The sequence below is a fragment of the Periophthalmus magnuspinnatus genome, chromosome 19 (genome assembly GCF_009829125.3).
Source record: "Periophthalmus magnuspinnatus isolate fPerMag1 chromosome 19, fPerMag1.2.pri, whole genome shotgun sequence".
Classification (NCBI taxonomy): Eukaryota; Metazoa; Chordata; class Actinopteri; order Gobiiformes; family Gobiidae; genus Periophthalmus; species Periophthalmus magnuspinnatus.
In genome coordinates, this window is record NC_047144.1 from 23821747 (window position 1) to 23848852 (window position 27106).

At 42.8% G+C, this 27106-nt stretch overlaps 2 protein-coding genes and 1 long non-coding RNA gene across 5 annotated transcripts; 1 reads left to right on the forward strand and 2 right to left on the reverse strand.

The window, feature by feature from the left end:
- Positions 1-5865: 5865 nt before the first annotated feature.
- c19h10orf88 (chromosome 19 C10orf88 homolog) lies at positions 5866-12835 on the reverse strand. Its single transcript, XM_033985285.2, has 9 exons — positions 12574-12835; positions 11569-11685; positions 11211-11405; positions 10772-10841; positions 10301-10492; positions 9739-9819; positions 8956-9034; positions 7641-7833; positions 5866-6804 (listed from the first exon to the last, which is right to left on the reverse strand). Exons 2-9 carry the CDS (start codon positions 11676-11678, stop codon positions 6603-6605), a joined length of 1122 nt encoding a protein of 373 aa, XP_033841176.1. The 5' UTR covers positions 11679-11685; positions 12574-12835; the 3' UTR covers positions 5866-6602.
- On the forward strand, positions 12714-26011 carry asb3 (ankyrin repeat and SOCS box containing 3). 3 transcript variants are annotated; one of them, XM_055229577.1, is made up of 12 exons: positions 12714-12817; positions 13738-13838; positions 14854-14996; positions 16887-17086; positions 17652-17825; positions 19065-19177; positions 20207-20339; positions 22083-22260; positions 22393-22614; positions 23110-23439; positions 24959-25092; positions 25843-26011. In XM_055229577.1, exons 4-12 carry the CDS (start codon positions 16888-16890, stop codon positions 25995-25997), a joined length of 1638 nt encoding a protein of 545 aa, XP_055085552.1. In that variant the 5' UTR covers positions 12714-12817; positions 13738-13838; positions 14854-14996; position 16887; the 3' UTR covers positions 25998-26011. The 3 variants fall into 3 exon arrangements, with proteins under 3 accessions (XP_055085552.1, XP_055085553.1, XP_033841174.1); XM_055229578.1 differs by lacking the exon at positions 13738-13838 and having other exon boundaries at positions 12763-12817; XM_033985283.2 differs by lacking the exons at positions 13738-13838; positions 14854-14996 and having other exon boundaries at positions 12763-12817.
- On the reverse strand, positions 13435-14832 carry LOC129457164 (uncharacterized). The gene is made up of 4 exons (XR_008649123.1): positions 14794-14832; positions 13721-13810; positions 13617-13663; positions 13435-13545 (listed from the first exon to the last, which is right to left on the reverse strand). It is a non-coding gene; the product is annotated as an uncharacterized LOC129457164 (long non-coding RNA).
- Positions 26012-27106: the final 1095 nt, after the last annotated feature.

Sequence of the window (27106 nt, forward strand, 5' to 3'; positions counted from 1 at the left end):
GTTTATTTATATAACACATTTAAAAACAACCTCAGCTGACCAAAGTGCTTCACACAAAATAACTAAACACATAAAACATCACACAATGAGGTATAATTACATTATACAAAAGAGCATAAAATACAATAACAGTGCAAGTACCAAGACATTCTATCTAGACAGTATTAAAAGCCAGGGAGAAAAGATGAGTTTTGAGCCGAGACTTAAACTGAATAAGAGACTCAGATAATCGGACAGACAAAGGGAGACTGTTCCACAATTTGGGCGCTGCCACAGAAAAGGCCCTGTCACCCCTAGTTTTGAGCCTAGCTTTAGGCACAGCAAGCAGAAGCTGGTCAGCTGACCTCAGAGCTCTGGGAGGAGTATTTAAAAACAATCAGTAACACTAAACCAGGATTAAACCAAGACTAAACCAAGACTAAACCAAGATTAAACCAGAACTAAACCCAGACTAAACCTGGACTAAACCAGGACTAAACCAGGATTAAACGAGGACTAAACCAGGACTAAACCAGGTTTAAACAAGGTCTAAATCAGGTCTAAACCAGGACTAAACCAGGACTAAATCAGGTCTACGACAGGTCTACACCAGGACTAAAGCAGGACGAAACAAAAACTAAACCAGCTTTAAACCAGGCTTAAACAAGGTCTAAATCAGGTCTAAACCAAGACTCAACCAGGACTAAACCAGGACTAAACCCGGTCTAAACCATGAATAACCCACATTAAAACAGGTCTAAACCAGGGCCAAACCAGGACTAAACCAGGTCTAAGACAGGCCTACATCAGAACTAAAGCAGGACTAAATCAGATCTACATTCTAAACCAGGATCAAATGAGGATTAAAGCCTAAACTAGGGCTAAAACTGGACTAAACTAGAACTAAACCAGGTGTTTACCAGGATTAAAGCAGGAGTAAACCAGGACTAAACCAGGTCTACGCTCTAAACCTGGACTATACCAGGACTAACTCAGAACTAAACCAGGACCGAATCAGGACTGAATCAGGACTGAATCAGGACAATCAAACCATGTCCACGCTAAACCAAGTTGAAACCAAGAAAAAATGGACCAAAGAGCCACTAAACCAGAACCAAACCAGGACTAACCGAAAACTGAATTAGTAAAATTAGTAAAATTGCTTTTGTGTTGCCATAGAAACCAAACATATTGATCGCCGTGCTCAGAGTTTTGGGCGAGTCTCATGTAAACAATGAAGTCATCAGATCAAACCAGGCCAGATCCTCCACACGAAACCAGAGACCAGACCAGACCAGAGACCAGAGACCAGACCTGAGATCAGAAACCAGACCTGAAACCAGAGACCAGACCAGAGACAAGACCAGAGACGAGACCAGAGACCAGAGACCAGTGACCAGACCAGAGAACAGAGACCAGACCTGAGACCAGAGACCAGAGACCAGAGACCAGAGACCAGAGACCAGACCAGAGACCAGACCTGAGACCAGACCTGAGATCAGAGACCAGACCTGAGATCAGAGACCAGACCAAAGACCAGACCAGAGACCAGAGACCAGAGACCAGAGACCAGAGACCAGAGATCAGACCTGAGACCAAAGACCAGACCTGATACCAGAGACCAGACCAGAGACAAGAGACCAGACCAGAGAACAGACCAGAGATCAGACCAGAGACTAGAGACCAGAAGAGAATTCAACCAGGTCTTCACTGCAGAATGTCATTTCTCTCCTCAGCCTAAAGAACATTAACCCTCCTCTTCCTCCTGAGCCTGACCCTGTCTCAGATCTGGAGCTAGTTACTCCTTTAAAGCCACAGTATGCAGCTTTTTACCATAAACTTAATAAAAGCATGTTGTTTTTCCCATTATGGACGTTTTTATTGCAAGAAAAACAGATAAATAACTGTTATTGCTGTAATTGGGCTTGCATCTCCACAAACCTGACTCTTATCTGACCTGAATTCTCTGTCTAATGTTATTCTTTGGCTATAATATTCAACATTGTGACATAAAACAGATCTGTCTGCATGAAAAATGTTCCCAACTATGGTTTTAACTTTCTATGACCATGAACATGACACCTCCAGAGAGTTACACAATGTACCTGTGATGTAGAGCCGTGGTCCTGTTGTTGGCAGTTTGAATTCTGCAAGAGTCAATGTGCTGCTGTTGTGTTCTTGGGCAAGACACTTTACCCCCCCATCCCATGTTATAATTGTGTGGTTGTGGTCGGAAAGGCCGTTGGCACAGACTGGCAGCCACATGCCCTTTGGAAACACACTCAGACCAAAAAACATCCATCAAAGTCTCAACAAAACCACAAGAATCTCCCCGAAGCAAAGAGTTTACTGTCAACCATGAGTCATGAGAGTCACAGTCCAGAACCAGGACTGAACCAGGACTAAACCAGGACTAAACCAGGACTGAACCAGGACTGAACCAGGACTGAACCAGGACTAAACCAAGACTAAACCAGGACTGAACCAGGACTGAACCAGGACTGAACCAGGACTAAACCAAGACTGAACCAGGACTAAACCAAGACTGAACCGGGACTGAACCAGGACTAAACCAAGACTGAACCGGGACTGAACCAGAACTAAACCAAGATTGAACCAGGACTAAACCAAGACTAAACCAGGACTGAACCAGGACTGAACCAGGACTAAACCAAGACTGAACCAGGACTAAACCAGGTCTAAACCAGGACTGAACCAGGACTAAACCAGGACTGAACCGGGACTGAACCAAGACTGAACCAGGACTGAACCGGGACTGAACCAGGACTAAACCAGGACTAAACCAGGACTGAACCAGGACTAAACCAGGACTGGACCAGAACTAAACCAGGACTGAACCAGGTTTAACCAGGACTAAACCAGGACTAAACCAGAACTGAACCAGGACTGAACCAGGACTGAACCAGGACTGAACCAGGAAAGAACCAGATCAAAACAAGGACTAAACCAGAACTAAATCACGTCAAAACAGGGCTAAACAGGCTAACAGGGCAGATCCTGTTTGTTGACTTCAGCTCTGCGTTCAACACTATCCTCCCTGCTCTGCTCCAGGACAAGCTCACTCAGCTCAATGTGCCTGACTCCACCTGCAGGTGGATCACTGACTTCCTGACGGACAGGAGATAGCACGTACGGCAGGGGAAGAATGTCTCGGACACTCGGACTATCAGCACAGGATCTCCACAGGGCTGTGTACTTTCTCCCCTGCTCTTCTCCCTGTACACCAACTGCTGCACCACCAGCCACGACTCCATCAAACTGGTTAAGTTTGCGGATGACACCACCCTCATTGGACTCATCTTGGATGGCGATGAGACTGCCTACAGGAGGGAGGTGGACCGGCTGGTGTCCTGGTGCAGCAGCAACAACCTGGAGCTTAATGACCAGAAGACAATGGAGGTGATTGTGGACTTCAGGAAAGTCACAGCCCCCCTTGCCTCCCCTCACCCTGACGGACTCCCCCATCACCACTGTGGACTCTTTCCGCTTCCTGGGCACCTGCATCACCCAGGATCTCAAGTGGGAGCCGACCATCAGCTGAGGAAAGGCAAGCTGCCGGTCCAGATGATGGTGCAGTTTTACACGGCCATCATTGAGTCCACCCTCACCTCCTCCATCACTATGTGGTTCACTGGGGCCAGGGACAGACAGAGACTGCAGCGCATTGTGCACTCTGCTGAGAAGGTGATTGGCTGCAGCCTTCCATCTCTACAGGACCTGTATGTCTCCAGGACTCGGGGGCGAGCAGGCCGTATAGCAGCTGACACACCCTGGACATGGACTATTTGAGCCAGTTCCCTCTGGCAGGAGGCTACGGTCCATTGGGACCAGAACCTCTCATCATAAGAAAGATTTGTTCCCCTCTGCCGTTTGTCTCATGAACACTTTATAATATCTGCACTAAACTCTACACTTTATACACTGGTCACTTTAATAAGTCATGTTTGCACTGTTGTTCTGATGCTGCTGTTGTATATATTTTCTACTTTTAAGTATTTTATTTTATAAGCATATCTTTTTCACTTTGTGCATGGCCTTATTTGTATTTGTATTTATTCAGTGTGTTTTCTGTTGCACTTTATCACCGCAGTAAGTTCCTAGTTTGTGAACTGTGTTCACAAACGATGGCAGTAAAAGGAATCTCATTCTGATTCTGATTCTAAACCAAGTCCATAGTGGGACCTGCCCAGAACATGTGAAGACTGGTCCTTGGACTGTTTCTTGGACTGTTCCTTGGATGATTTCTTGGACTGGTTCTCAGCTCTGGAGCGCATGTGTTTGTAATGGAGGAGTCTGAGTTGCAGATGTGCAGAATGAGGTCACATGGTTCAGATGTGCTGATGTAGAAGTCTTTTGCATTTGATAAACACAACAGCGATTAAGCAACTGGAGTTTAACTTGTGTCATATTTGAACTTTCCTTATCATTTCAGATGGAGAGCAGAGGCCTGTAGGGTTTGCCTTTAGTCAGGTTAAAGTTCGGGCATTTGACCCATCCTTCAGTGTCTTTGAGTTAAATCTGTTTGACTAGTGCCCAAAACCAGAACTAAACCAGGACTAGATCAGGAATGAACCAGAACTAGACCAGAAATAGACCAGGACTGAACTAGGACTGAGCCATTTCTAAAACCAAGACTGAATCAGGACTAAACCAGGACTAAATAAGGAATGAACAGGACTAAACTGGGGCTAAACCAGGACTAAACCAGGACTAAACCAGGACTAAACCAGGACTAAACCAGGACTAAACCAGGACTAACAAAAAGAATATGAGTGAGGACCAAACCAGAACTTAACCAGGGGTAACCCAACATTTAATTTGGACTAACTAAGGATTAAACCAGGACTATAACAAACGAAAGACGAGAAAAAACCCCCACAAAACCATGATTAAAATGAAGTGGGTTAAACCTGCATTTGACCCATCCTTCAGTGTCTCTGGGCTAAACCTGGAGCAGTGGGATCCATCTCCAGATCTGGTCAGAAGTACTGAGAATTTGATCAACTGTTCATGTTTTGGATTGACACAGGGAGAACATGCAAACTCCACACAGAAAAACACCAGAGTCAAACCAGGGACCTTCCTGTTGTGAGGCTTTGGACAAAAACTGAAACTTTTCATATTTGTCTGGGGATGGCTCCACAAACTTGCCGTTTTAATCTGATCTTAAAAAGTTCTTCAAACGACCTGAATAACGGCACCGACCTTTAAGACTAGAGTGAAAAATAGTTTCATAAATCTTCGTTTAGATTTTAGAGAGTTGAAAACTGCACTCTGCTTCCATCTGCTGTTCATTTAAATTATTTTAGGAACAAAATGAGGATCAAATATTGAGAACACCTTTAAAGGAAACATATGAAAGGTTTTTATTTATATATTTTATTTAAAAAAACATGTTTACCTCATATCTGGGGATTAATTTAAAATCCCCAGATATGAGGTAAACATGTTCAAATAAAATATAACTTGTACTAATCACATTCTAATGATCTGATTAATTCTTAATTTGGTTGGGTAATTGTCCAGTTATTTGGGTTGCCAGATGCTCTGATGTCTGTGTGATCCCTCAGTCGTCCAGGTCTGGTCCACAGCAAAAGACAAAGTTTAAATCTGTCACTGGAAAAATCATTTTCTTTTGCGACAGATACAATTAAAACCTAAAAGGACTCTTGAGCTGCTTTCACACAAGCCCATATAGTGAGAATGAGAAAAACTACCTTCATAAAACTGTCGGAGGCAGGACACATACTGTCCCTTGAAATGTCAGATGTTTTTTATGTTGTTCACATTACATTATTTACATGACTGTCCTCCAGGTTTAGAAAAGAATAGTCAAAGTTATTTTAAACAAATGCTCTGTTCTGTAGAAAACCAGGAACATGTGAGTTCAGTAGAGTTTATTTTACGACACAAGGACTTAATAAAAACCATTAGAATCTTTATCATTTCAGCAAAAACTGTTTCCCCCACACAGAGACAGGAGGATGTTACAGTAAGTACAGACAAGGTCTAATCCAGGACGAGACAAGGTCTAAACCAGGACTAAACCAGGTCTAAACCAGAGGTCAAGGTCTAAACCAGGGCTAAACCAGGACTAAACCAGGACTAGAAGGAATAGAAGCTTAAACATTATTATTTTTTACAAGTACAAACCAAACTGTCAGTGAAAAAACATGAACATTAATCTCATCTGAAACACAGGGCTGCTCAAAGTCGGGCCCACGGGCCAAACTTGGCCCTTCGGGGGGTCTAATTTGGCCGGTGGGGGAGTTCATAGTGCACCTTTAAAAGAGAGACGTTTGGCAGAACAAGTTTAGAGTGTTTCATTGTTGCTTTTAAAACCATCTGTAGTTTAGTTAGTGTTTACTTAATCCTGGTTCAACATAATGAGGCTTAAAACACACTCCAGTTTTGTTCATTTGAGTTTACAGTAGCCTCTCACCATTTTAGACATTTCAGATGTAAAATACAGTGATTCAGGTTTATTAAAGTAATTCAGATTTAAAAACAAACCCCATTCCAGTTGAGTTAATTGTTTCTCTTGTCTTCAGTGATGTTAATACTCGAGTAATCCTGGTTTAAAACAAAACCAGACTCAGATCTCAGTCACAGTTCACCGTGGCCTGGAGTATCTTCTCTTCTGTGAGGGTCTTTGGGGTTAAATGTGGGTAACTCTGGTTCATCAAAGCCAGGTTTAAAACAGAGTCCAGCTTCTGTTCGAGGGCGTCGAGTCTTTTGTCGAAATGTTCTTTTAAACGCCGCTCCATCTGCTCCAGTCGACGCTCCATCTCAGCGTCGCACTCACTATCACGAAAAACAACAACATTATTAATGTGTGTTCAGCCAAAACAATATCACCATTTACTGTAAAGATATAAACATGAGAGGTGTAAACCAGGACTAAACCAGGACTAAACCAGGACTAAACCAGGCCTAAACCAGGCCTAAACCAGGCCTAAAGCAGGACTAAAGCAGGACTAAACCAGGACTAAACCAGGACTAAACCAGGACTAAACCAGGACAAAAACAGGACTAAAACAGGACTGAACCAAGACTAAAACAGGACTGAACTAGGACTAAAACAGGACCAAACCAGGACTAAGGCAAGGCTGAAACAGGACTGAACTAGAACTGAACTAGCTCTAAACCAGGTCTAAACCGGGACTGAACCAGGTCTAAACCAGTTCTTAAACACAGTACACAGAACAAAACCGGGACAAAATCAGACCATTGAGACCTACATAAATCTTTTGAACGAGACTCCATGGAGACACAGAGAGTTTTAGTTCCTAATTGTAATTTCCATTCAGTCACTATTAATCTCACAGCCTTCCTCTAAAATCAACAGACACATAAAAACCAGAAATGTACCTTAGAGTTTGGATTTCTCTGGAGTTAGAAGTGAAAATGTGTGGATTTAAATATATTTAGTTTGACAGAGCGAGCGTGTCCCTCAGCCCCCGTCACATCAGCTGCTCCAAACAAAGAACCTATTTATGCACCACAACAATTCACCAGACTGTCACTGTGGCAGAGTGGTTATCCTGTCCCCTCCCTCTCACCAGGAGGCAGTGGGTTAGAGTGTGCATGTCCTCCCTGTGTCACTGTGGCAGAGTGGTTAGCCTTTTCGATACACTGACCATGTCCCGTTGTTTATCTCCTTCAGTGCAGCGGCGTTGTCCAGTCTGAGCTGAGTCACGTGACCACACACGCTCTGCAGAACAGGAAGTAGGTCGGGGGCGGAGTCTAGAGCCTGGCCATGCCCCTTCATCAGCTGTGACATCATCTCCGTAATGTGGGCGGGGCTGACTGGGCTGCGAGACTCGCTGCTCTCTGAAACGACAAATATTAGCCCCTTTAAGTGATAATTAGTGTAAAATTTCACTCAAATATTGTTCGTCCACCCTCTTTAAATTTAGTTACAATTAGTTTAAACTTGATTTCAATAATAAAGAAAAGGCTTTAGACTGTATACATAAATGGACATAGCTAACCCCTAGCCGCCACGTTCCAATTACAAACTGAGCATGGTCCATTCCGGCTCCATTGTCTCTGGCTCCAATTCACTTTCTATTGAAAAACCGTGGCCCCTCTCTCTGTAACTGCTGCTGTCAGGCTCATCATATTGGTCTTAAAATGTTTGTATGAACCCATAATTCATGATCCTGGTGTTTTTATTTCACTATTTTGTCCCTAAATCGAAATATGAACATTAATAACAGACCAATCAGGCGCCTTCTTTCCCTAATTTTGCTCCCACTAGCGTTAGCAACAGCGTTGATTGACAGCGTTGCTAAGTAGGGTTATTTATTGTGATAAAAAGGGTTGATAATAAATGTTCGTGGGACATTTTATGTAATCTTGATAATCGGCGACAAAGATAATTGGCGTTATATCAGCAAAATGTGCAGAAAAAACTGATCCACAGGGGGGGTCAACGGGGTCTGTTGTCCTATTTATTTGTATTTCAGGTGGCCATGTGAGGCTTATTGTCCCGGGCCTACAAATTTCAGTCAACGGCCCTGCTAATCTGTAATATTCTCGGCTAAATTTATAATTATTCATATCCAACAGCAACAACTTTAATCATTATCGCGATATAATCATTAATCACAATTATTTTGGTGATGAAAATGATAATCGTCACACAAAATTTCAGTATCTTTCCAGACCTATTGCTAAGTATCCGCTCCAGGATTGTCTTTTTGGTCGCTTGTGGTTAATTTCCAATTTAGTATATATAACTGAGCTACCTCAACTGGCTCCTCTTGACATGGAGGAGCAGCGGCTTTACTCTGAGCTCCTCCCCCTATGTCTCATTTCCACCGCTTGTATCCACCATCTTGTCCTTTTAGTCATCATCCAAAGCTCATGAAGAGGCTTTTATTTTGACAGTACAACGTCATTTCCCGCACAAAATAGCAGCGTCTAGTTCTGTCTTGAAATGCGTCTCACCTGAGCAGGTAGAGTCGGAGGAGTCATGTGACATCGCTCCATTCTGATTGGACGGAGCTTCGGCGAGTGAGGAAGTGAACTGAAGTGGAACAAACAAGACATTTTATAATAATGGCTTACACTTATAATGCGCTTTTTCAAAGCCTCTCAAAGCGCTACACTATAGTCATTATTCATTCATTTCCACACTTGGTGATGGTAAGATACTATTGTAGCCACAGCTGCCCTGGGGCAGACTGACGGAAGCAAGGCTGCCAATCTGCGCCATCGGCCCCCTCCGACCACCACCTATCATTCGCGCACACACCACTTTCATACTAGGCAATGTGGGTGAAGTGTCTTGCCTAAGGACACAACGACAGAAGTTGGTCGATCCTCTGACCTTCGGGTTTTCGATTTAATCGATTTAATTAGAGTAAATATAATCCATTTGACAGTACAAACACAAGTACAGTGTTTTATAGTGTGTTACAGTGTGTTACAGTGTTTTATAGTGTGTTACAGCGTGTTACAGTGCGGTACAGTGCGGTACAGTGTGTTACAGTGTGTCACAGTGCGGTACAGTGTGTTACAGTGTGTCACAGTGTGGTACAGTGTGTTACAGTGTGTCACAGTGTGGTACAGTGTGTTACAGTGTGTCACAGTGTGGTACAGTGTGTTACAGTGTGGTACAATGTGTGTTACAGTGTGTTACAGCGTGGTACAGTGTGTTACAGCATGGTACAATGTGTTGTAGTGTGATATAATGTGTTACAGTGTGGTACAGTGGAGTCGAGTCACTACCTGGAGCGGCGAGACCATCTGAGACATGACTCTTCCTCCCATCAACATCGGGAACAGAGAACTCAGAGAAGACGTCTGATTCTGAAGAGAAACGATAAAGAACATGATAAAAAAGAGAAAAGAACAGACACTAAATAATAAAAATGCAGTGTGTAATGTTTCTGATGAGATGTCTGTGTAATCAATCAGTCGTCCAAGTAGCTTCCATGGCATATCTGCTCCTCTCCATGGAGATTTATGTTGTTTTACCTGGAAGTTTCCACAATAGCGCATTAAACTTTGATATTTCCATGGAAACAAGCAGGTGATGGCACTAGGCCAGATAAGCTAAGTTAGAGGTCAGATCTGGAGAGACGATCCTGCTCAAAGTAAGAATAGAAAAGTGTAATGCCATATTTTGAGATATTTCCATCAACAAAACGTGAAGAGTCAAAATGATGAACGAAGCAACTGTTACTTTTATCATCACAAAACTTTCACTTGTTTAATTCACATTTAAAATATTAAACAGTATCAAATGAAAGACTGATAAATTCTAAGGTTGTACAGCGCCCCCTCTCACCTGCTGCTGGAACTGCACCATATCCATGAGATGCTGAGCTCCAGGAGACAGACTGGTCCCCATCTCCTCCATCATGGACTGAACCTGCTGCAAGTCGATGCTGTGGTTTACGGAGACACTCGAATGCAACGCCTCCACTCCCACTGCGATGGAGAACACCCGAACACACCTCCGCCCGCACAACGACAGCAGCTGAGAGAGGAGCAAGGAGCGACAAAGGTAAGATGTTTTCTGATCACATGCAAAGTGTAGGATCAGGATTAGGATTTAAGGTTGAAAATCACATTCGATTGTCTAAAGAAAGAGTGTTTTTTTTTTAATCATCATGGAATCATTGAGTCTATTCCTTAGTATCAAAATCGAGTTTGAAATGTTAGTATTATTATAAAACTACATACAAGTGCCATCTAACTTTATCTACAAATTTCAAAGGCATAGCAATATTGTATAAAATAAAATGTATAAACACACCTTGACTTCACAGGAGGCCGAGGGGTGATCCAGAACCAACTGTTTTCTGTAGAAAGGTCCAGAGTCTGGACTGAAAAAGAACAGACCATTCAAACCCCACATGCATGTTTGTGAGGATTTTTCAGTCTGTTTTATATACGGTTTGGACACACTATTTCATTCATGGCTCTTCTTTATTTCCATGATTATTTACACTGTAGATTCTCACTCAGGAATCAAAACTATGAATGACACGCGTGGAATGTAATAACTCAAAGCTTAAGATTAAGAAAGTAAAATTGGAGAACAAAGTAAGTACAGAGAAGTAGGTGTGTACAGCAAAGACAGCAATTGATCTGCAATATGGCATCTTGAAAATAAGCAATTAAAGATTACTCAAATATGCATGAGTCACTCCAAATGCATTATAGGTCTGCTTTAAACAGTAGTGAGATTGTACCTGTCTGTGTCTATGCTCGTGTCCCTCTCTCCTCTCACAGTCCCACAGTATTCTCCGCTCTGATCATATATCTCCACAGTGCGAGCTTCAGTCACAAACTCCAACCTCCTGATGACAGAGGAGGATCTGCAATTCAGAGACAGCACACAGGGGGCGCTCTCTTCCGGCTGAGACAAGAGGACTGGGGCTGTAACACTGAGGAGAGACACCACAGGTAAACAACAAACTGCATCCTCTGACCCACTCCTCTGCATCCTCTCCTCCATTTGACCCTCTCCTCTGCTTCCTCTGCTCCTCTTCTCTGCAATCTCTGCATAAATTCACATGTCCCTCCTCTGTCCAAACATTTATTTCTTACCAATTCACTTCATGGTTCTCATTTGGGTCTTCATTGTTGTGAATTATCAGGACATCAGACAGAGATTGTCCCTCTGATTCACAAACCCAGGAGGAAGAGACGTCCACCATGATGCGCCTAGAAAATATAAAACCATACTATATTTATTGAAAAATCCCAATGATTTAAACAAAACTGGAGACAAGTCAGAATTCTGTGGTGGACGTTGCTGTTTAACTGTCAGACTGCAGATGTGTCAACCTGGTTTATGGTTAATATTCCTGTAAATACTGGGGTTATACACATGTAACAAAAACTGGCACAAAGTTCAACATCTGAATGCAGCATATTAAGACATAAAATGATGTAGATTTCACTGCACACACAAAAACAATGATGCAACCTAAAAATTACTCAGATATTAAAATGCTTGAAATTTGAAACAACACAGATTACAATATTGACCTGAGAGTGCCCTGTTCAGCACAATAATAACAGTATTACATAAATGTTATTTGAACAATAGCTGATTGTTTGTTTTTTGTGTGTGGTTGATTTGGCAATTCCAGAGAAACCACACCACAGAGGAGCCTTTGTGCTAAAATAATACTTCCCTTTTACCAAGAAACACTTTTAGCACATAAAAGTACATTTTACAGATCTTACACTAAACTTCACAGTATTCAACCCAGAATTCCAAAATACTAGACTAAAAGATTTGTGTTAAAATATGTAAATTCCTACATAGGCTTATATTTCAAAATTATAATTATAAAACCCTTCATGAGACTCTGTAAACATAATCAATCAATTCTTACTTATTTCAAACGCTTTATTAAATCTGTGTCATCGTTTTGTCTCTGGAACAAAATAAAATCTAACATCGTGCTTTTATTCATGCACATTATTCAAAAATCGATGTGTAAATTAAAAGATGTTTACGTTATGTTTCGTTGATTATTGGTAATAAATAGTAATACCACATTCACAGCAAAAAAAAAACATTGAAAAACGTACAACTTTTACCTTCAAACCGTCACCAAAATTCGCCAGATGCCACGGATGAACCTGCCTCCTACATCTTCATCGAAATAGATCCATACAACATCAATTTATAAAAAGATAACCGTATTCTTGTAGAAATTAACTCGTTTGGTGCTAGCGCTGCTGCTAATGATGCTAACCGGATCTGTACCGGAAGTGGCACGGCGCTAAAGCGGATGTTGTGATGTGACGTCGTTAGAGGGAGACAGCGGCGACATCCGAGAAGGTAAACCACGCTTTTATGGCTTTTTTCTTGTTTTATTACATATTATACAACACATTTTCAATATCTTACAATAGTTTATGATGCAGATACTCAGTTAAGCTAAATATCTTGGTATAGTTTGGTCGTTTATCTTATTTTTATACAGATAACATTTGTTTTCGGATCCAAATTTCTATCAACATCATATTACTCCATAACATAATTCATAAGCTTGTGTTTAGATTAAAAAATAAATAAATAATACTTTTAAATATAATTCTTAGTAAATTACAAAGTATTTATTGTAGTCTAATACTAAAATTCCAAACTTGATTTCGATACTAAGGAATACACTCCATACTATATGATAATGATAATTAAAAACACTCTTTATTCAAATTTTCAATCATAGTACTTTCTTTTCTGGCCTTATACCTGTGTAATCCCTCAGTGTCCTGTAGGTTCATAGTGGTCCATGGGTGTATACTAGTCTATGCGTCCTAAACTTGTGAAAGATGCAGCTCAAGATCATTCTAAACGTTCATTTCTGTCCTGTGAATGTGACTTTTAGTATTGATACTTGCTCAAATGAGAATCTAGTTCCAATGCTGGTTTTAGTATCTTTTTGTGTCTGATTTTTGATACTTTTGACAGCCCTAAGTGGCAGCAGATGGTCTGGTAGTGAATTCGTTGAATGTTTAAACAGAAACTTCTCCCATATTTTCATAAATATAATCATCCAAGTCCAACTGTAGAGAAACAAAACAAAATTATCAAAATGCTTACACTTAAATAATGACATAAAAATATCACAACGTACTCTGTTTCTGCGGCTCATTCTGTGTGGACTCCTCTCAGTTTGTAATTCTACAGGAGCAAAAGTGAGTTATATTTTATATCTATTTATCTGACACTTTTTCTCACCTTTGGTCCTGGTCCAGATGTGAACAGCTGCCACACAGATGAGGAGACCCGCTAAACCCACACTCACAATAATGTGTCTCAACAGCAAATCTGAAAAGGATAAAGATCAGAAGGAGAAGTGAGTGCGTTGGCTGAAGATTTGGTAGTTTATGGTATTTATTTGTAAAATGTCTGATTAAATTCATGATTCACAAGTTGAATCTGTCTTTATATAAAAAGTTCTTAAATAGTCCTTGTACTTTTTTCTGCATAAATAATAGTTTTTGCATGAACTCCCCTTGCAGGTTTAGTACTGTGAGTGCAGTGTGGGTCAGATACATAGAGATGACTAACAGTTTTGAGAGCTTTTGCCACGCCCCCATTTTAATCGACAAATTGATCGGCAGGAAATGTCTTTAGTCGACCCAAAATTTCTTTTGTTGACTATAGCCCGACTATTTAAACATATTTGCTCTTCATAGTAACAAACAAACTGGGCACAGCGTCTTTCTCAGGGTAAATGTCACAAATTTATATAGCGCTTTTTCACCTTTAATGCACCCTGCGCTTTACATCAAGGAACTGGGGATGAGGCAGGTTTAGCGTCTTGCCCAAGCACACAATAACAGTATTAATCTGTGGGAGCTGGAATCACACCGCCAACCTGTGGGTCAGTGGATCTCACCGCTTTACCAGTGATGTTTTTTCTTTTTTTTTTATGTTGAGAACGGGTTTCGATCTAAGCCAATTTAAGTTCTGTGCGGATTACAAAGCCGTTTCAAAGCCTCAGTGCCTCAGAACTGGTGCAGTGTGATGCGTTGGACACATGAACATTACGCATTTTACACACATCAACCTACTTTATATCAGATTTTAGCAGCTTTTCTCAAATTCTCCACTGAAATGAATGAGATTCTCGCTTAACAGGAAGTGACACCACAGAGATAGCGCAGTTTAGAGCATTTAGAGGCTAAAGTGGGCAGGGAGGAATAAGGTAAATCGCCCAGCCCGAGAGCGAAGCATCATGGTCTATGTAGTCCCCTCTGCTGATGTGACACGAATGCAGAATGAATGAAATGCAGTCACTCGTTCACCTGTAGTGGACCATGTGTTTGCACTTGGCTTCTCTTCTTGTTCTTTTTCATTTTCTTCAGGGACTTGACATTTCAGAGAGCGATAAAACTCCGATGATGCGTCTGTGTCGTTGAAGGAGACGGAGACAGAGGAGTCGGAGTGAGACATTTTGAGCTGCCGACGATCTCCGGAGACCTCTTTTCCGTCGAGCAGCCATTTTAAAGTGGGTTTGTAGAACTCCACTGTCCACAAAGTACAGCTTCGAGTGACCGCTGCCCCATCTCTGTGCTCAGACTCTGGACAAAAGACATGAGGCAAACAATGACTTTAGAAACTGCTTTAGGATCATTAACAAAGAGCGATGTGGGGAAAGCAAAGGCATCGAATAGATATTAACAGTTATAATTACATCATATGGTTCTCAAAATGATCAAACAACAGTTACCAGTATCGAAACTTACTTATTTAAGCAGATATTGATAATAAAAAGCCACATTCACAGGACAGAAATGAATTTAATTAGACATATTTTAATGCATAACAAACAGAACAACAAAAATAAAAATACAAAAAAACTCAGTGTAAAAGTGTTCTAAGTATTCAGAATAAAGTACCATGTATTGGAATATATTGCAAAATACTTGGTTGGTATTTAGTATTCTTTAATTAAATACATTTTCAAAGTATTCTTCTCATCACTGTCTTGTTTGTCTGTGTAATTGTGGTTTGCAAAGAGGCAGAGACACTCACCAGTGATAACAGAGAGCACAGTGTCGCTGTCCTCCCCCTGCTGCTGCTCTATGGTACTGCAGGTGTAATATCCAAACTGTTCCCGCGTCACGTTTTTGAAAATCATGGAGCAGTTCTTCAGAAGATCTGCTCCTGTCTGCTCCTCTGTCGCTCTCTGTCCACGGTGAAACAAGGGGATAGACATAGACTCGTTCAGGAAGTGCCAGTCGGACTCACAGGGCGAAGATGACGCATTTCCGCAGGACAAGATGGTGTCCTCTCCCTCCCGCAATGTGACGAACTGTATCAGGGAACAATCTGAAACGCAGTCAGATTAAAATAGTGAAGGGTGTCTGGTGTCAAAACTAGACACTCATTTGAATAAGTATCAATACTGAAAAAAACCCAAACAAATCCAGACTCATATCCCTCTGTCCAATCAGATTTGTTTATTTCAGTGACGAATGTGAAAAGAAGGAGTTCATTGGTCACCCATAATTTACAAACAAAATCACATTTCTCTCACCTCAGATTAACAAAGTCTCATTGATTCTCCAGAAATCTGACAGAAATCCTGGTCTAGTCCTGGTTTAGTCCTGGTTTAGTCTTGTTTTCAGTCTTAGTAAAGTTCTGACTTAGTCCTGGTTTAGTTCCTGGTTTAGTCTTGTTTTCAGTCTTAATACAGTCCTGGTTTAGTCCTGGTTCAGTCCTGGTTCAGTCCTGGTTCAGTCGTGGTTTAATAATCATATTTCAGAACATATCTCACCCGAGCAGGGCAGAGAGACGAGGATCAGACACAGGAGCAGGTCTGAGCTCATGTTTGGTCTGTGGATGACATCCCTTTGAGTCTGAGGGTTTTACAGATGTCCTTGTTTTGTCCTTGTTTAGTCCTAGTTTAGCCCTGGTTTAGTCCTTGTTTAGTCCTGGTTTAGTCCTGGTTTAGTCCTTGTTTAGCCCTGGTTTACTCCTAGTTTAGTCCTTGTTTAGTTCTGGTTTAGTCCTGGTTCAGTCCTGGTTTAGTCTTGGTTTTGTCTGCATTTAGTCCTTGCTTAGTCCTGGTTTAGTTCTGGTTTAGTCCTTGTTTAGTCCTAGTTTAGTCCTTGTTTAGTTCTGGTTTTGTCCTGGTTCAGTCCTGTTTTAGTCCTGGTTTAGTCCTTGTTTAGTCATAGTTTGGTCCTTGTTTAGTTCTGGTTTAGTCCTTGTTTAGCCCTGGTTTAGCCCTGGTTTAGTCCTGGTTTAGTCCTGGTTTAGTCCTGGTTTAGTCCTAGTTTAGTCCTTGTTTAGTCCTTGTTTAATCCTAGTTTAGTCCTTGTTTAGTTCTGGTTTAATCCTTGTTTAGTCCTTTTTTAGTCCTGGTTTAGTCCCTGTTTCCCCTCTCTCACAGTATGGACTTCTCGGAGGTCTACAGTGACTCCATGGGCAGTGTCTCGGCTGCGGCTCGGTCGGGGTCTTTGGTCCGAGTCCGCGACCTGGTTCGGTCCGGATTCAGTTTGGACGTGAAGGACAACCGCGGCTGGAACTGTCTCCACGAGGGCGCTGCTCAAGGGCACAAGGGCTGCGTCAGGGAGATACTCAGAGCCGCAGGTGAGGACAAACGAAGACTCGGAGCTCCTCCTTCTCTCAAACAGAAATGACTCTGTTCCACGTTGTGATGTCATCATGTGATAATACAGGAAGTGCTTCAATGTGTTTTTAAACTCCACACACCTTCATTTCTAGAATCATTTGGATCATCATGAAACCGTTGAAACTTCTTAATTTCTTGATCCACCAGAACATAATGCCGACTTTCTGTGAAAAAACTCAACAGAACAAATGCTAACACAAAATATATATAAAAAAAAGCAACAGTGAGGTTATCGTAGTGTTTTATAAAGTAAATCTATGGGTAAAAATAGCTGCTAACTTTAAAACCACTTAATGACATCATAAGGTGGAACAGAAGACAGACGTATAATAAAGAGTTACTCAAATGTGTTAATAAAGCAAAACAACAAAACGTTTTTGAGGTGGTGACATCATTCTAACGTGAATAAAAGCTCACAAGACTCAATTTTGTGTAATACAGGACCTTTAAATAAATAATTACTTTAAAAATGACTATAAAAAATGCTCTAACTCTTCTTCTGCCCTGTCTTTTCTCTTCTAGCATCGTCCTCATCTCTGGATTTCCGGTCCTTTGTGAACTCCCAGACTCACGAAGGAGAGACGCCCCTGTTTTTTGCTGCTCAAAATGGACACCCGTCTGTGGTTAAACTTCTGCTGAGAGCCAAAGCTGACGTGAACCTGCAGACCGTCGACCTGTCCTGCCCCCTCTACGCAGGTCGGTCCTGGTTTAGTCTTAGGTTAGTCCTGGTTTTAGTCCTAGTTTAGATGTCTTTAGTCATGGTTTAAATCTAGTTTAGTCCTCATTTAGTCCTGGTATATAGACAGTTTAGTCCTGATTTATTTCTGGTTTCAGTCCTGGTTTAGTCTTGGTTTAGACCCAGTTTAATCCTGACTCAATCCTGGTTTACTCCTGCTTGAGTCCTGGTTCAGTCCTGCTTGAGTCCTGGTTCAGTCATGCTTTAGTCCTGTTTAGTCCTGGTTTAGTCCTGGTTTAGTCCCAGTTTATTCCTGCTTTAGTTGTGCTTGAGTCTTAGTTTAGTCCTGGTTCAGTCCTGGTTCAATCCCATTTAGTCCTGGTTTAGTCCTGTTTTAGACCTGTTTTAGTCTTGTTTAGTCCTGATTTAGTCCTGGTTTAGTCCTGGTTTAGTCCTGGTTTAGTCCTGGTTTAGTCCTGGTTTAGCCCCAGTTCAGTCCTGCTTTAGTTGTGGTTGAGTCTTAGTTTAGTACTGGTTCAGTTCTAGTTTAGTCCTGGTTTAGCCCCAGTTCAGTCCTGCTTTAGTTGTGCTTGAGTCTTTGTTTAGTCCTGGTTTAGACCTGGTTTAGTCCTGGTTCAGTCCTGGTTTAGCCCCAGTTCCGTCCTGCTTTAGTTGTGCTTGAGTCTTTGTTTAGTCCTGGTTTAGTCCTGCTTTAGTCCTGGTTCAGTCCTGGTTCAGTCCTGGTTTAGTCCTGGTTTAGTCCTGGTTTAGCCTCAGTTCAGTCCTGCTTTAGTTGTGCCTGAGTCTTAGTTTAGTCCTGGTTCAGTCCTGGTTTAGTCCTGGTTTAGCCCCAGTTCAGTCCTGCTTTAGTTGTGCCTGAGTCTTAGTTTAGTCCTGGTTCAGTCCTGGTTCAGTCCTGATTCAGTCCTGATTCAGTCCTGGTTCAGTCCTGGTTTAGTCCTGGTTTAGTCCTGGTTTAGCTTCAGTTCAGTCCTGCTATAGTTGAGCTTGAGTCTTTGTTTAGTCCTGGTTTAGTCCTGGTTTAGCCCCAGTTCAGTCCTGCTTTAGTTGTGCCTGAGTCTTAGTTTAGTCCTGGTTCAGTCCTGGTTTAGTCCTGGTTTAGCCCCAGTTCAGTCCTGCTTTAGTTGTGCTTGAGTCTTAGTTTAGTCCTGCTTTAGTCCTGCTTTAGTCCTGCTTTAGTCCTGCTTGAGTCTTAGTTTAGTCCTGGTCCAGTTTTTTAATATTTTTGTTTGTTCCAGCGGTGGACAGAGGTCACACTGAGGTTGTGCAGCTGTTGCTTTTAAAAGGAGCAGAGGTGAACCGGAGCCACACTGCCTCCTGCTGGACGTGTCTGCACCAGGCGGTTTATAAGGTGAAACACTCAGAGAATCGACCAATGTAACTCTATGGAAGATTCACAGTTTTTGAAAGAAATCTCCAAACTTATGATGCACAAATAGGGATTGGTTCCAAAAACTTATGATATTAATCTTAAGTCCTTTCATCTGACAATGATTACGGTTTTGGGGTTGAATAATAGCAGCATTTTGTTTATTTATCCTCACAGAGAAGATATTAAACTTTGTGCCCAGTAATTACAGAGATACTGACCATAAACCAGGTCAACACAGCTCAGGTTAATTTTATATGTCCTGATTCAGCTTTGGTCTTTGTTTAGTCCTGGTTTAGTCCTGGTTCAGCCCTGTTTTAGCCTGGTTTAGTCCTGCTTTAGTCCTGCTTTAGTCCTATTTTAGTCCTGTTTTAGTCCTGCTTTAGTCCTGCTTTAGTCCTGCTTTAGTCCTGTTTTAGTACTGCTTTAGTGCTGCTTTAGTCCTGCTTTAGTCCTGTTTTAGTCCTGTTTTAGTCCTGGTTTAGTCCTGGTTTAGTCCTGTTTTAGTCGGGCTTTAGTCCTGTTTTAGTCCTGCTTTAGTCCTGCTTTAGTCCTGCTTTAGTCCTGCTTTAGTCCTGTTTTAGTCCTGCTTTAGTCCTGCTTTAGTCCTGTTTTAGTCCTGCTTTAGTCCTGTTTTAGTCCTGTTTTAGTCCTGCTTTAGTCCTGCTTTAGTCCTGTTTTAGTCCTGCTTTAGTCCTGCTTTAGTCCTGCCCCAGTCCCGTTTTAGTCAGTTATATGTTTGAGTTTAGTTCTGATATAGACTTTGATTTTGTCTTGTTCTAGTCCTGGTTTAGACTTCGCCAAGTCAGGGGTTAGTTTCAGCCTTAGTCCTAATTTTGGTGAGTGTGAACAAACGCATCCCTAATTTACTCTTGGTTCGGTCCTGGTTCTGTTCTGGTTTAGTGTCGGTCCAGTAATAAGTCGCATTTAAAGCCATAGCTGCTCCGATTGAAGAAAGTACTTGTGTAATTCTGTTTATTTGATGTTTTGTTTGTCTTTCTTCCTCACCAGGGTCACAGTGAGATTGTGAAGTTGCTGAGTGCAGTTTCTGACCTGGAGTCTAAAGACGATCACGGCATCACTCCTCTGTTTGTGGCCGCTCAGTACGGGCGCTTCAGCTGCCTCAGGACCCTCATCGCCGCAGGTCAGAGTTGAAATAATCACATGTGAATCTCTCTAAGGTCTGAACCTGGTCTAAACTAGGGCTGGGCAAAATGGTCATAAAAATTCCTGTCATGATCTGCTGTTTTGGACATATCGTCAAATTGTGTTCCACTATTTCTCCATTTAACAGTCCTGTCTGCTCAATCACAAACCTTTTTTCCAACCCCCTTCTCTAATTGGTTAACCTCTATAATGTTCTGAGTGACTGACAGCTGGATTTAATCAATCACAGTGAAGTGTTTCAGAAGAAGCAGATGTCTAGAAATTAATCATGATAATGATTAAATCGTAAAAAAAAAAGAAAAAAGAAAACTGTGCATTTTTTTTCCATATTGCCTACCCCTAGTCTAAACCCAGTCCAACTGGTTTAAATCTGGTCTAAACCTGGACTAAACCTGGACTAAACCTGGTCCAAACCTGGTCTTACACCTGTATCTCTCTCAGGTGCTTGTGTGGATTCTCAGGCCACAGGCAGGTCTAACCCCGGTCTAAACGCAGTCTAAACACGTTCTAACCCCTGTCTAACTCCGCTCTAAACACAATCTAAATACGGTCTAAACCCCGGTCTAACCCCGGTCTAACCCTTGTCTAACTCCCGCTCTAACTCCGGTCTAACCCCGGTCTAACCCCTGTCTAACTCCCGGTCTAAACTCTGGTCTAACCTCGGTCTAACCCCTGTCTAACTCCCGGTCTAAACACATTCTAAACACGGTCTAAACCCCAGTCTAACCCCGGTCTAACCCCTGTCTAACTCCCGGTCTAACCCCGGTGTAACCTCTGTCTAACCCCGGTCTAACCCCGTCTAACTCCCGGTCTAAACTCCGGTCTAACCCGGTCTAACCCCTGTCTAACCCCGGTCTAAACTCCGGTCTAACCCCAGTCTAACCCCGGTCTAACTCCCGCTCTAACTCCGGTCTAACCCCAGGCTAACCCCTGTCTAACTCCCGGTCTAACCCTGGTCTAACCCCGCTCTAACTCCAGTCTAACCCCGGTCTAACTCCAGTCTAACCCCGGTCTAACCCCTGTCTAACCCCGCTCTAACTCCGGTCTAAACACAATCTAAACATGGTCTAACCCCGGTCTAACCCCGGTCTAACTCCGGTCTAACCCCACTCTAACCCCGCTCTAACCCGCTCTAACCCTGCTCCAACCCCGGTCTAATCCCGCTCTAACCCGGTCTAACCCCAGTCTAACCCCGCTCTAACCCCGCTCTAACCCCGCTCTAACCCGCTCTAACCCGCTCTAACCCGCTCTAACCCGCTCTAACCCCGCTCTAACCCGCTCTAACCCCGGTCTAACCCTGCTCTAACCTGCTCTAACCCTGCTCTAACCCGGTCTAACCCCGCTCTAACCCCGCTCTAACCCGCTCTAACCCCGCTCTAACCCTGCTCTAACCCGGTCTAACCCTGCTCTAACCCCACTCTAACCCTGCTCTAACCCACTCTAACCCACTCTAACCCACTCTAACCCACTCTAACCCACTCTAACCCCGGTCTAACCCAGTCTAACCCTGCTCTAACCCGCTCTAAACTGCTCTAACCCGGTCTAACCCGGTCTAACCCCGCTCTAGCCCCGCTCTAACCCGGTCTAACCCGGTCTAACCCTGCTCTAACCCGCTCTAACCCACTCTAACCCACTCTAACCCGGCTCTAACCCGCTCTAACCCGGTCTAACCCTGCTCTAACCTGCTCTAACCCACTCTAACCCCCTGTATCTCTCCCAGGTGCCTGTGTGGACTCCCAGGCCTCAGACGGAGCCTCTCCTCTCCTCCTCTCGTCTCAGGAGGGACATGAGCTCTGTGTGTCTGAGCTCCTCTGTCACGGGGCAGATCCAAACCTGAGCTGCAGTGAGGAGTGGACTCAGCTGCCGTTACATGCCGCCGCACAGTTCGGACGCACGGAGTAAGAACACACGAGGAAGAGGAGGGGTTATCGCCGTAGTAACAGAGTAGTCATTGTTGTCTGTCTGTATTGGTGGATGTCAGAAGATCCGACGGCGGTGATTTGTCTTAATACTTCTCTTTTCCTCTTCAGGATCCTACAGAAGCTGATCCCGCTCACAGACCGCTCAATAGGCCACGCCCCCGGACAGGTGAGTCCGCTGTATCTGTGTGTGCAGAGTGACCAGAGGGGGGCGCTGCAGCTGCTCCTGAGGGAGGGCTTCAGTCCAGATGCCCAGGACTGTAAGGAGCTGCTGGGGCTAAAGTCTCCTCTCACTCAGGCTGTGGCTCTGGCTCTTGACGACGACCACCACAGGTAAGAGTCCATGTTTAGTCCATGTTTAGTCCAGGTTTAGTCCAGTTTTAAACCAGATCTGATTTAGTACTGGTTTTGTTTAGTTTAACCATTCATTCCTGGATTGTTCTTGGTTAAGTCCTGTTTTACCTATGGTTGAATACTCCTTAAATCTTGGTTTAGTCTTAGCATCTAGACCTTATTTGGCACTAGTTTAATCCTGGTTCAGCCCTCTTTTAATCCTTGTTTTTTTTAGTCCTAATTTATTTTAGTTAGTCCTGATTCAGCCCTGATTTAGTCCTGGCTTAGACCTCGCTTGGGCCTGTTTCAGTTCCCTTCTGATCCTGATATTTAATCTGATTTAGAACTGGATTAGTCCTGTCTTATTTCTGGTTTAGAGCATATTTTTTCCAAGTTTAGTCCTGCCTTAGACCTGATTTAGTCCTAGTTTAGTCTTAGTTTGCACTTGGTTTAGTCCTGGCTCATTTTTCCACATTAACTTCTCTGTTTTTTCAGCCTGGACACAGTGAGGATTCTTCTGTCAGCTGGAGCCACAGTCCTCAGAGAGACCTGGGTTCTGATTTTAAAATCTGACCAACCGGACCTGCTCCAACTGGTCCTGGACTTTAGGACTATCCCCGGACTTTCACCCCAGAGTCGGGTCTTACTCGGTCCCGGTCCTCGTCCCAGGCTCGGTCCCGCTCTTGGGTCCTGGAGGGACTTCTCGGAGCAGGAGATGCAGGACCTGTTGGAGGAGGCCCTGGATCAGACACAGACTGGGTTGGTGTGGATGCCTCTGCTGCTGAGCGCTGGACTGGAGCCAAATGCACTAATGAACGACAGAATGTAAGAACTGCTCTCTTAAAAAAACTAGAGACAATAATGACACGGTAAACTACTGATTTCACAAAAAATTAAAAAAAAACATAATTTATATCTATATTTGTCTCCTCTAGTTTGACAGTTTTGGTGAAGTTTATTATTTTACTTGGTTACTGGTGGACAAAACCAAATTGCGTCATGTGACTTGTACTCACCAAGGTTACGTAATACACTTTTTAGTTATTAAACTGTATGTAGCCTGTGCTCTTAAAGTTTTAAAAAAATCACAACTGAACCTGTGTTGCCAGGGCCTTAACCTACAGACAGAGGAAACATACAATTGTGTCTCATTCTCAGTTTATGGACAGGCCTCATGTGAACGCTCAGAACCTCCAGAACTCACTCCCTGAGCTGCAGAGGCTGCGCTAGCACTGACTCATGATTATCTGCAGGTGCTGGGGTTTAGGCAGTGACGATTCAGATCAGAGAGAGGCATTTTATGTTTTTGATCAACTGGATTTCAGCATTGAAACTGGCAACACAAATGCAAAACTCATATGAGGCTCGTTCTGCTTTCTGATTGCATGGTTTAGCACGCTTTAGCACGGTTTGGATGGGTTTAGCACGCTTTGGCACGGCTTAATGCTTTAGCACGGGTTGGATGGGTTTAGCACGCTTTAGCATGGTTTGGAAGGGTTTATGACGCTTTAGCATGGCTTGTAAGGGTTTAGCACGCTTTAGCACGGTTTGTAATGGTTTATCACGTAAAGCACAGCTTGTAAGGGTTTAGCACGCTTTAGCACGGTTTGGACGGGTTTAGCCCGCTTTGGCACAGCTTAATGCTTTAGCACGGTTTGGAAGGGTTTATCACGCTTTAGCACGGTTTGGAAGGGTTTATCACGCTTTAGCACGGCTTGTAAGGGTTTAGCACGCTTTAGCACGGTTTGGAAGAGTTTAGCACGGTTTGGAAGGGTTTATCACGCTTTAGCACAGTTTGGAAGGGTTTGGCGCAGTTTGGAAGGCTTTGGCACAGTTTGGAAAGGTGTGGCATGCTTTAGCACAGTTTGGAAGGGTTTAGCACCTGTCTATATGCTCAAGTACCACTGAAGAAGACTGAAGTACCTCAGCCTTTTCTGAATAGCTGTAAAATAAGTTTAAGACACAGACACTTCACACATGGCCCACTGTGAACCTGCTGCACACTGATCACACACGTAACACACATGGAATAGAAGAGAAAACATTACCATTCTATTGTCTAAAGTGTTTTTATCATCATCGCAGTATCAGAATCGAGTATTGAACATCGACTCTATTTGTTAGTAGTGAATATCAAGTTTGAAATTTTAGTATTTAGTATTTTAGTAAAACACAAACACATTTTAGACAAAGTAATTCCATGATGGAGAAAAGCAGGTGGCCATTTCAACTCTAAAGTGACACATTATTAGAGACTGTTCCTGATCTGTTCCTGATCCTAAACGTTCACTGAGCTCTGGTCTAAAGTCGCACTGTTAAACTCTGGATTTGTTTTCTGTTTCAGGTTCTCCAAAGCTCCTGGTCCCGTCCTGAACCTCCTGCTCCAGAACTTGGACTGGTCCAGTCTCGGTCCTGGTTTGAGACTCGTCCTGGACCAGAGGAAGACCGACCAAACCTGGGCCCCTCTCACCGTCTTTGGTACAAAAACATTCAAACACAAGACACTCTGAGAAATGTATTACTCTGTGAACATATGAACTGATTGTCTCCTCTTTCTGTCCCTCTCTCCCTCTGCCCTCCAATACTCTTTCTCTTTCCTTCTCACTCCTTCTCACTCCCTCTCCTCCTCCTCGCTCTCTCTTCTCATCTCCCTCTGCCCTCCCCTTCTCTCCTCTTTCTCTCTCCTCTCTCTGCTCCTCTTTCCCTCCCTCTCCTCCTCTCTATCTTTCTCTCTTTCCCCTCACTGTTTTTTCTCACTTCACCCTCTCCCCCTCCCTTTCTTTATCTCCCTTCTATACTTCCTTTCCCTCTCCCTCTCCTCCTCTATCTTCTCTCCTTCTCTTTCTCTCTCCCTCACTCTTTCTTCTCAATCCCCTCGTCTCTCTCCAACCTTTCCTCTCTTTATCTCCCTCGTATCACTCCTCTTTCCTCTCCTTGCATCCCCTCCTTGGTCCTCTTCCTCCTCTCTTTCTCCCTCCCCCTCTCCCTCACACCCTGTCTCTCTCTTCCCCTCTTTTTCCAACTCTTCTCCCTCTTTCACTGTCTCTCTTCACGCTCTCCTCCTCTGTCTCTCTTCTCACTTTCTCTTTCCTTTCTTCGTCTCTGCTCTCCCTCTCTCCCTCCTTGTACACCCACGCCTCTCTCTTCCCTTTGTCTCACATCTCTCCCTCCCTTCCTCCTCTCCCTTTGCTCCTCCTCCTCCTCCTCTCCTTCTCCTCCCTCTCTCAGACTCCATCCCGAGTCTATCCCACTTGTGCAGGTTGAACATCAGGAAAGTTTTGGGCTCGGCTTCGTTGATGAAAACTACAATTTTACACCAACTTCCTGTTCCTGCTTCATTACATCACTTCCTTCAATTCAGAGACGTCCAATCAGCTGTTTGAACTCGTCACTGGACTGACAAGACTGACAATACTTTTTTTTAATATATATATATATTTGTTACAAAATAAACCAACAGAACTCATCTAATGCCAGTTTATGTCTTTGTCTTTTTTTCTGTGTTAGAAAACTGATAAATAAGGCTAAACTTTATTGCTCTAATGCTGCTAGTTTAAAGGTTCTATATTACACAAAATTGACGCCAAGCACTTCCTGTATTGCCGCATGACATCACAAAGTGGAATAGAGTGTTTTCTCTTTTAGAAGAGGATTTGCGTGTTAAATGTGAAACAAAACACAACGCCAGGTCTGTTTTTGATGAGAAAACAACATGACATAGATCAGAAAATAGCGTAATATGGGTTATTTTATTTGTTTTTTATTATTTATTTATTTATTTTGAGCACATGTATCAGGTTCACTTAAAGTACATTCACAAATTAACCCTTATATAAGCTCAAAAAGGAGTGGGAAGAAGAAAATGTATTAAATCCCACCTCTATCTTCATTTAAGACATAAATTCAGTGTTTTGTTTACGCTTCCTGTACAGTTGAAAAAGAAAAAAGGGGGAAAAAAGCATATGTGTTCTTTAAATAAGTTAATGTGAGTGTGGTGGACGTCTAAATTATCACTTTCTGTTTACATGTTCTCCCTGTGTCTTGAGTAGGAAATGATTAATATTAAAATGATTAGATTCATTGATAATAAGGATTATTCAGGTAGAACCAATAGAGCTAAAAATAATCATGACAGTTTAAGAAGTTAAATTAAAAATAATATAATAATCTGCAACAAGTGAAATAACTGAAAATTAGAGGATAATCTGAGAAATGTATTACTCTGTTAACATATGACCTAATCCTCTCCTCTTTCTGTCCCTCTCTCTCTCCCTCTGCCCTCCACTACCTTCCTTTTTCTTTCCTTCTCACTCCTTCTCGCTCCCTCTCCTCCTCCTCTCTCTCTCTTTCCCCATCTGCCCTCCCCTTTTCTCCTCTTTCTCTCTCCTCTCTCTGCTCCTCTTTCCCTCCCTCTTTCTCTGTCTTTCCCCTCACTCTTTTTTTCTCACTTCACCCTCCCTCCCTTTTTCTCCCTCATAACTCCTCTTTTCAA

What these genes read in the sequence shown, in the direction of transcription:
- c19h10orf88 (XM_033985285.2), bottom strand. Translation starts at nt 11,678, where the DNA reads ATGGTGGACGTCTCTTCCTCCTGGGTTTGTGAATCAGAGGGACAATCT. An exon ending in CGGCCTCCTGTGAAGTCAAG is followed by an intron (nt 10,493 to 10,771) that starts GTGTGTTTATAC and finishes CTCCTCTCTCAG; the next exon opens with CTGCTGTCGTTGTGCGGGCG. An exon ending in AGATGGTCTCGCCGCTCCAG is followed by an intron (nt 9,035 to 9,738) that starts GTAGTGACTCGA and finishes GTTCCACTTCAG; the next exon opens with TTCACTTCCTCACTCGCCGA.
- asb3 (XM_055229577.1), top strand. Translation starts at nt 16,888, where the DNA reads ATGGACTTCTCGGAGGTCTACAGTGACTCCATGGGCAGTGTCTCGGCT. An exon ending in GCACTAATGAACGACAGAAT is followed by an intron (nt 23,440 to 24,958) that starts GTAAGAACTGCT and finishes TTTCTGTTTCAG; the next exon opens with GTTCTCCAAAGCTCCTGGTC. An exon ending in GGCCCCTCTCACCGTCTTTG is followed by an intron (nt 25,093 to 25,842) that starts GTACAAAAACAT and finishes TCCCTCTCTCAG; the next exon opens with ACTCCATCCCGAGTCTATCC.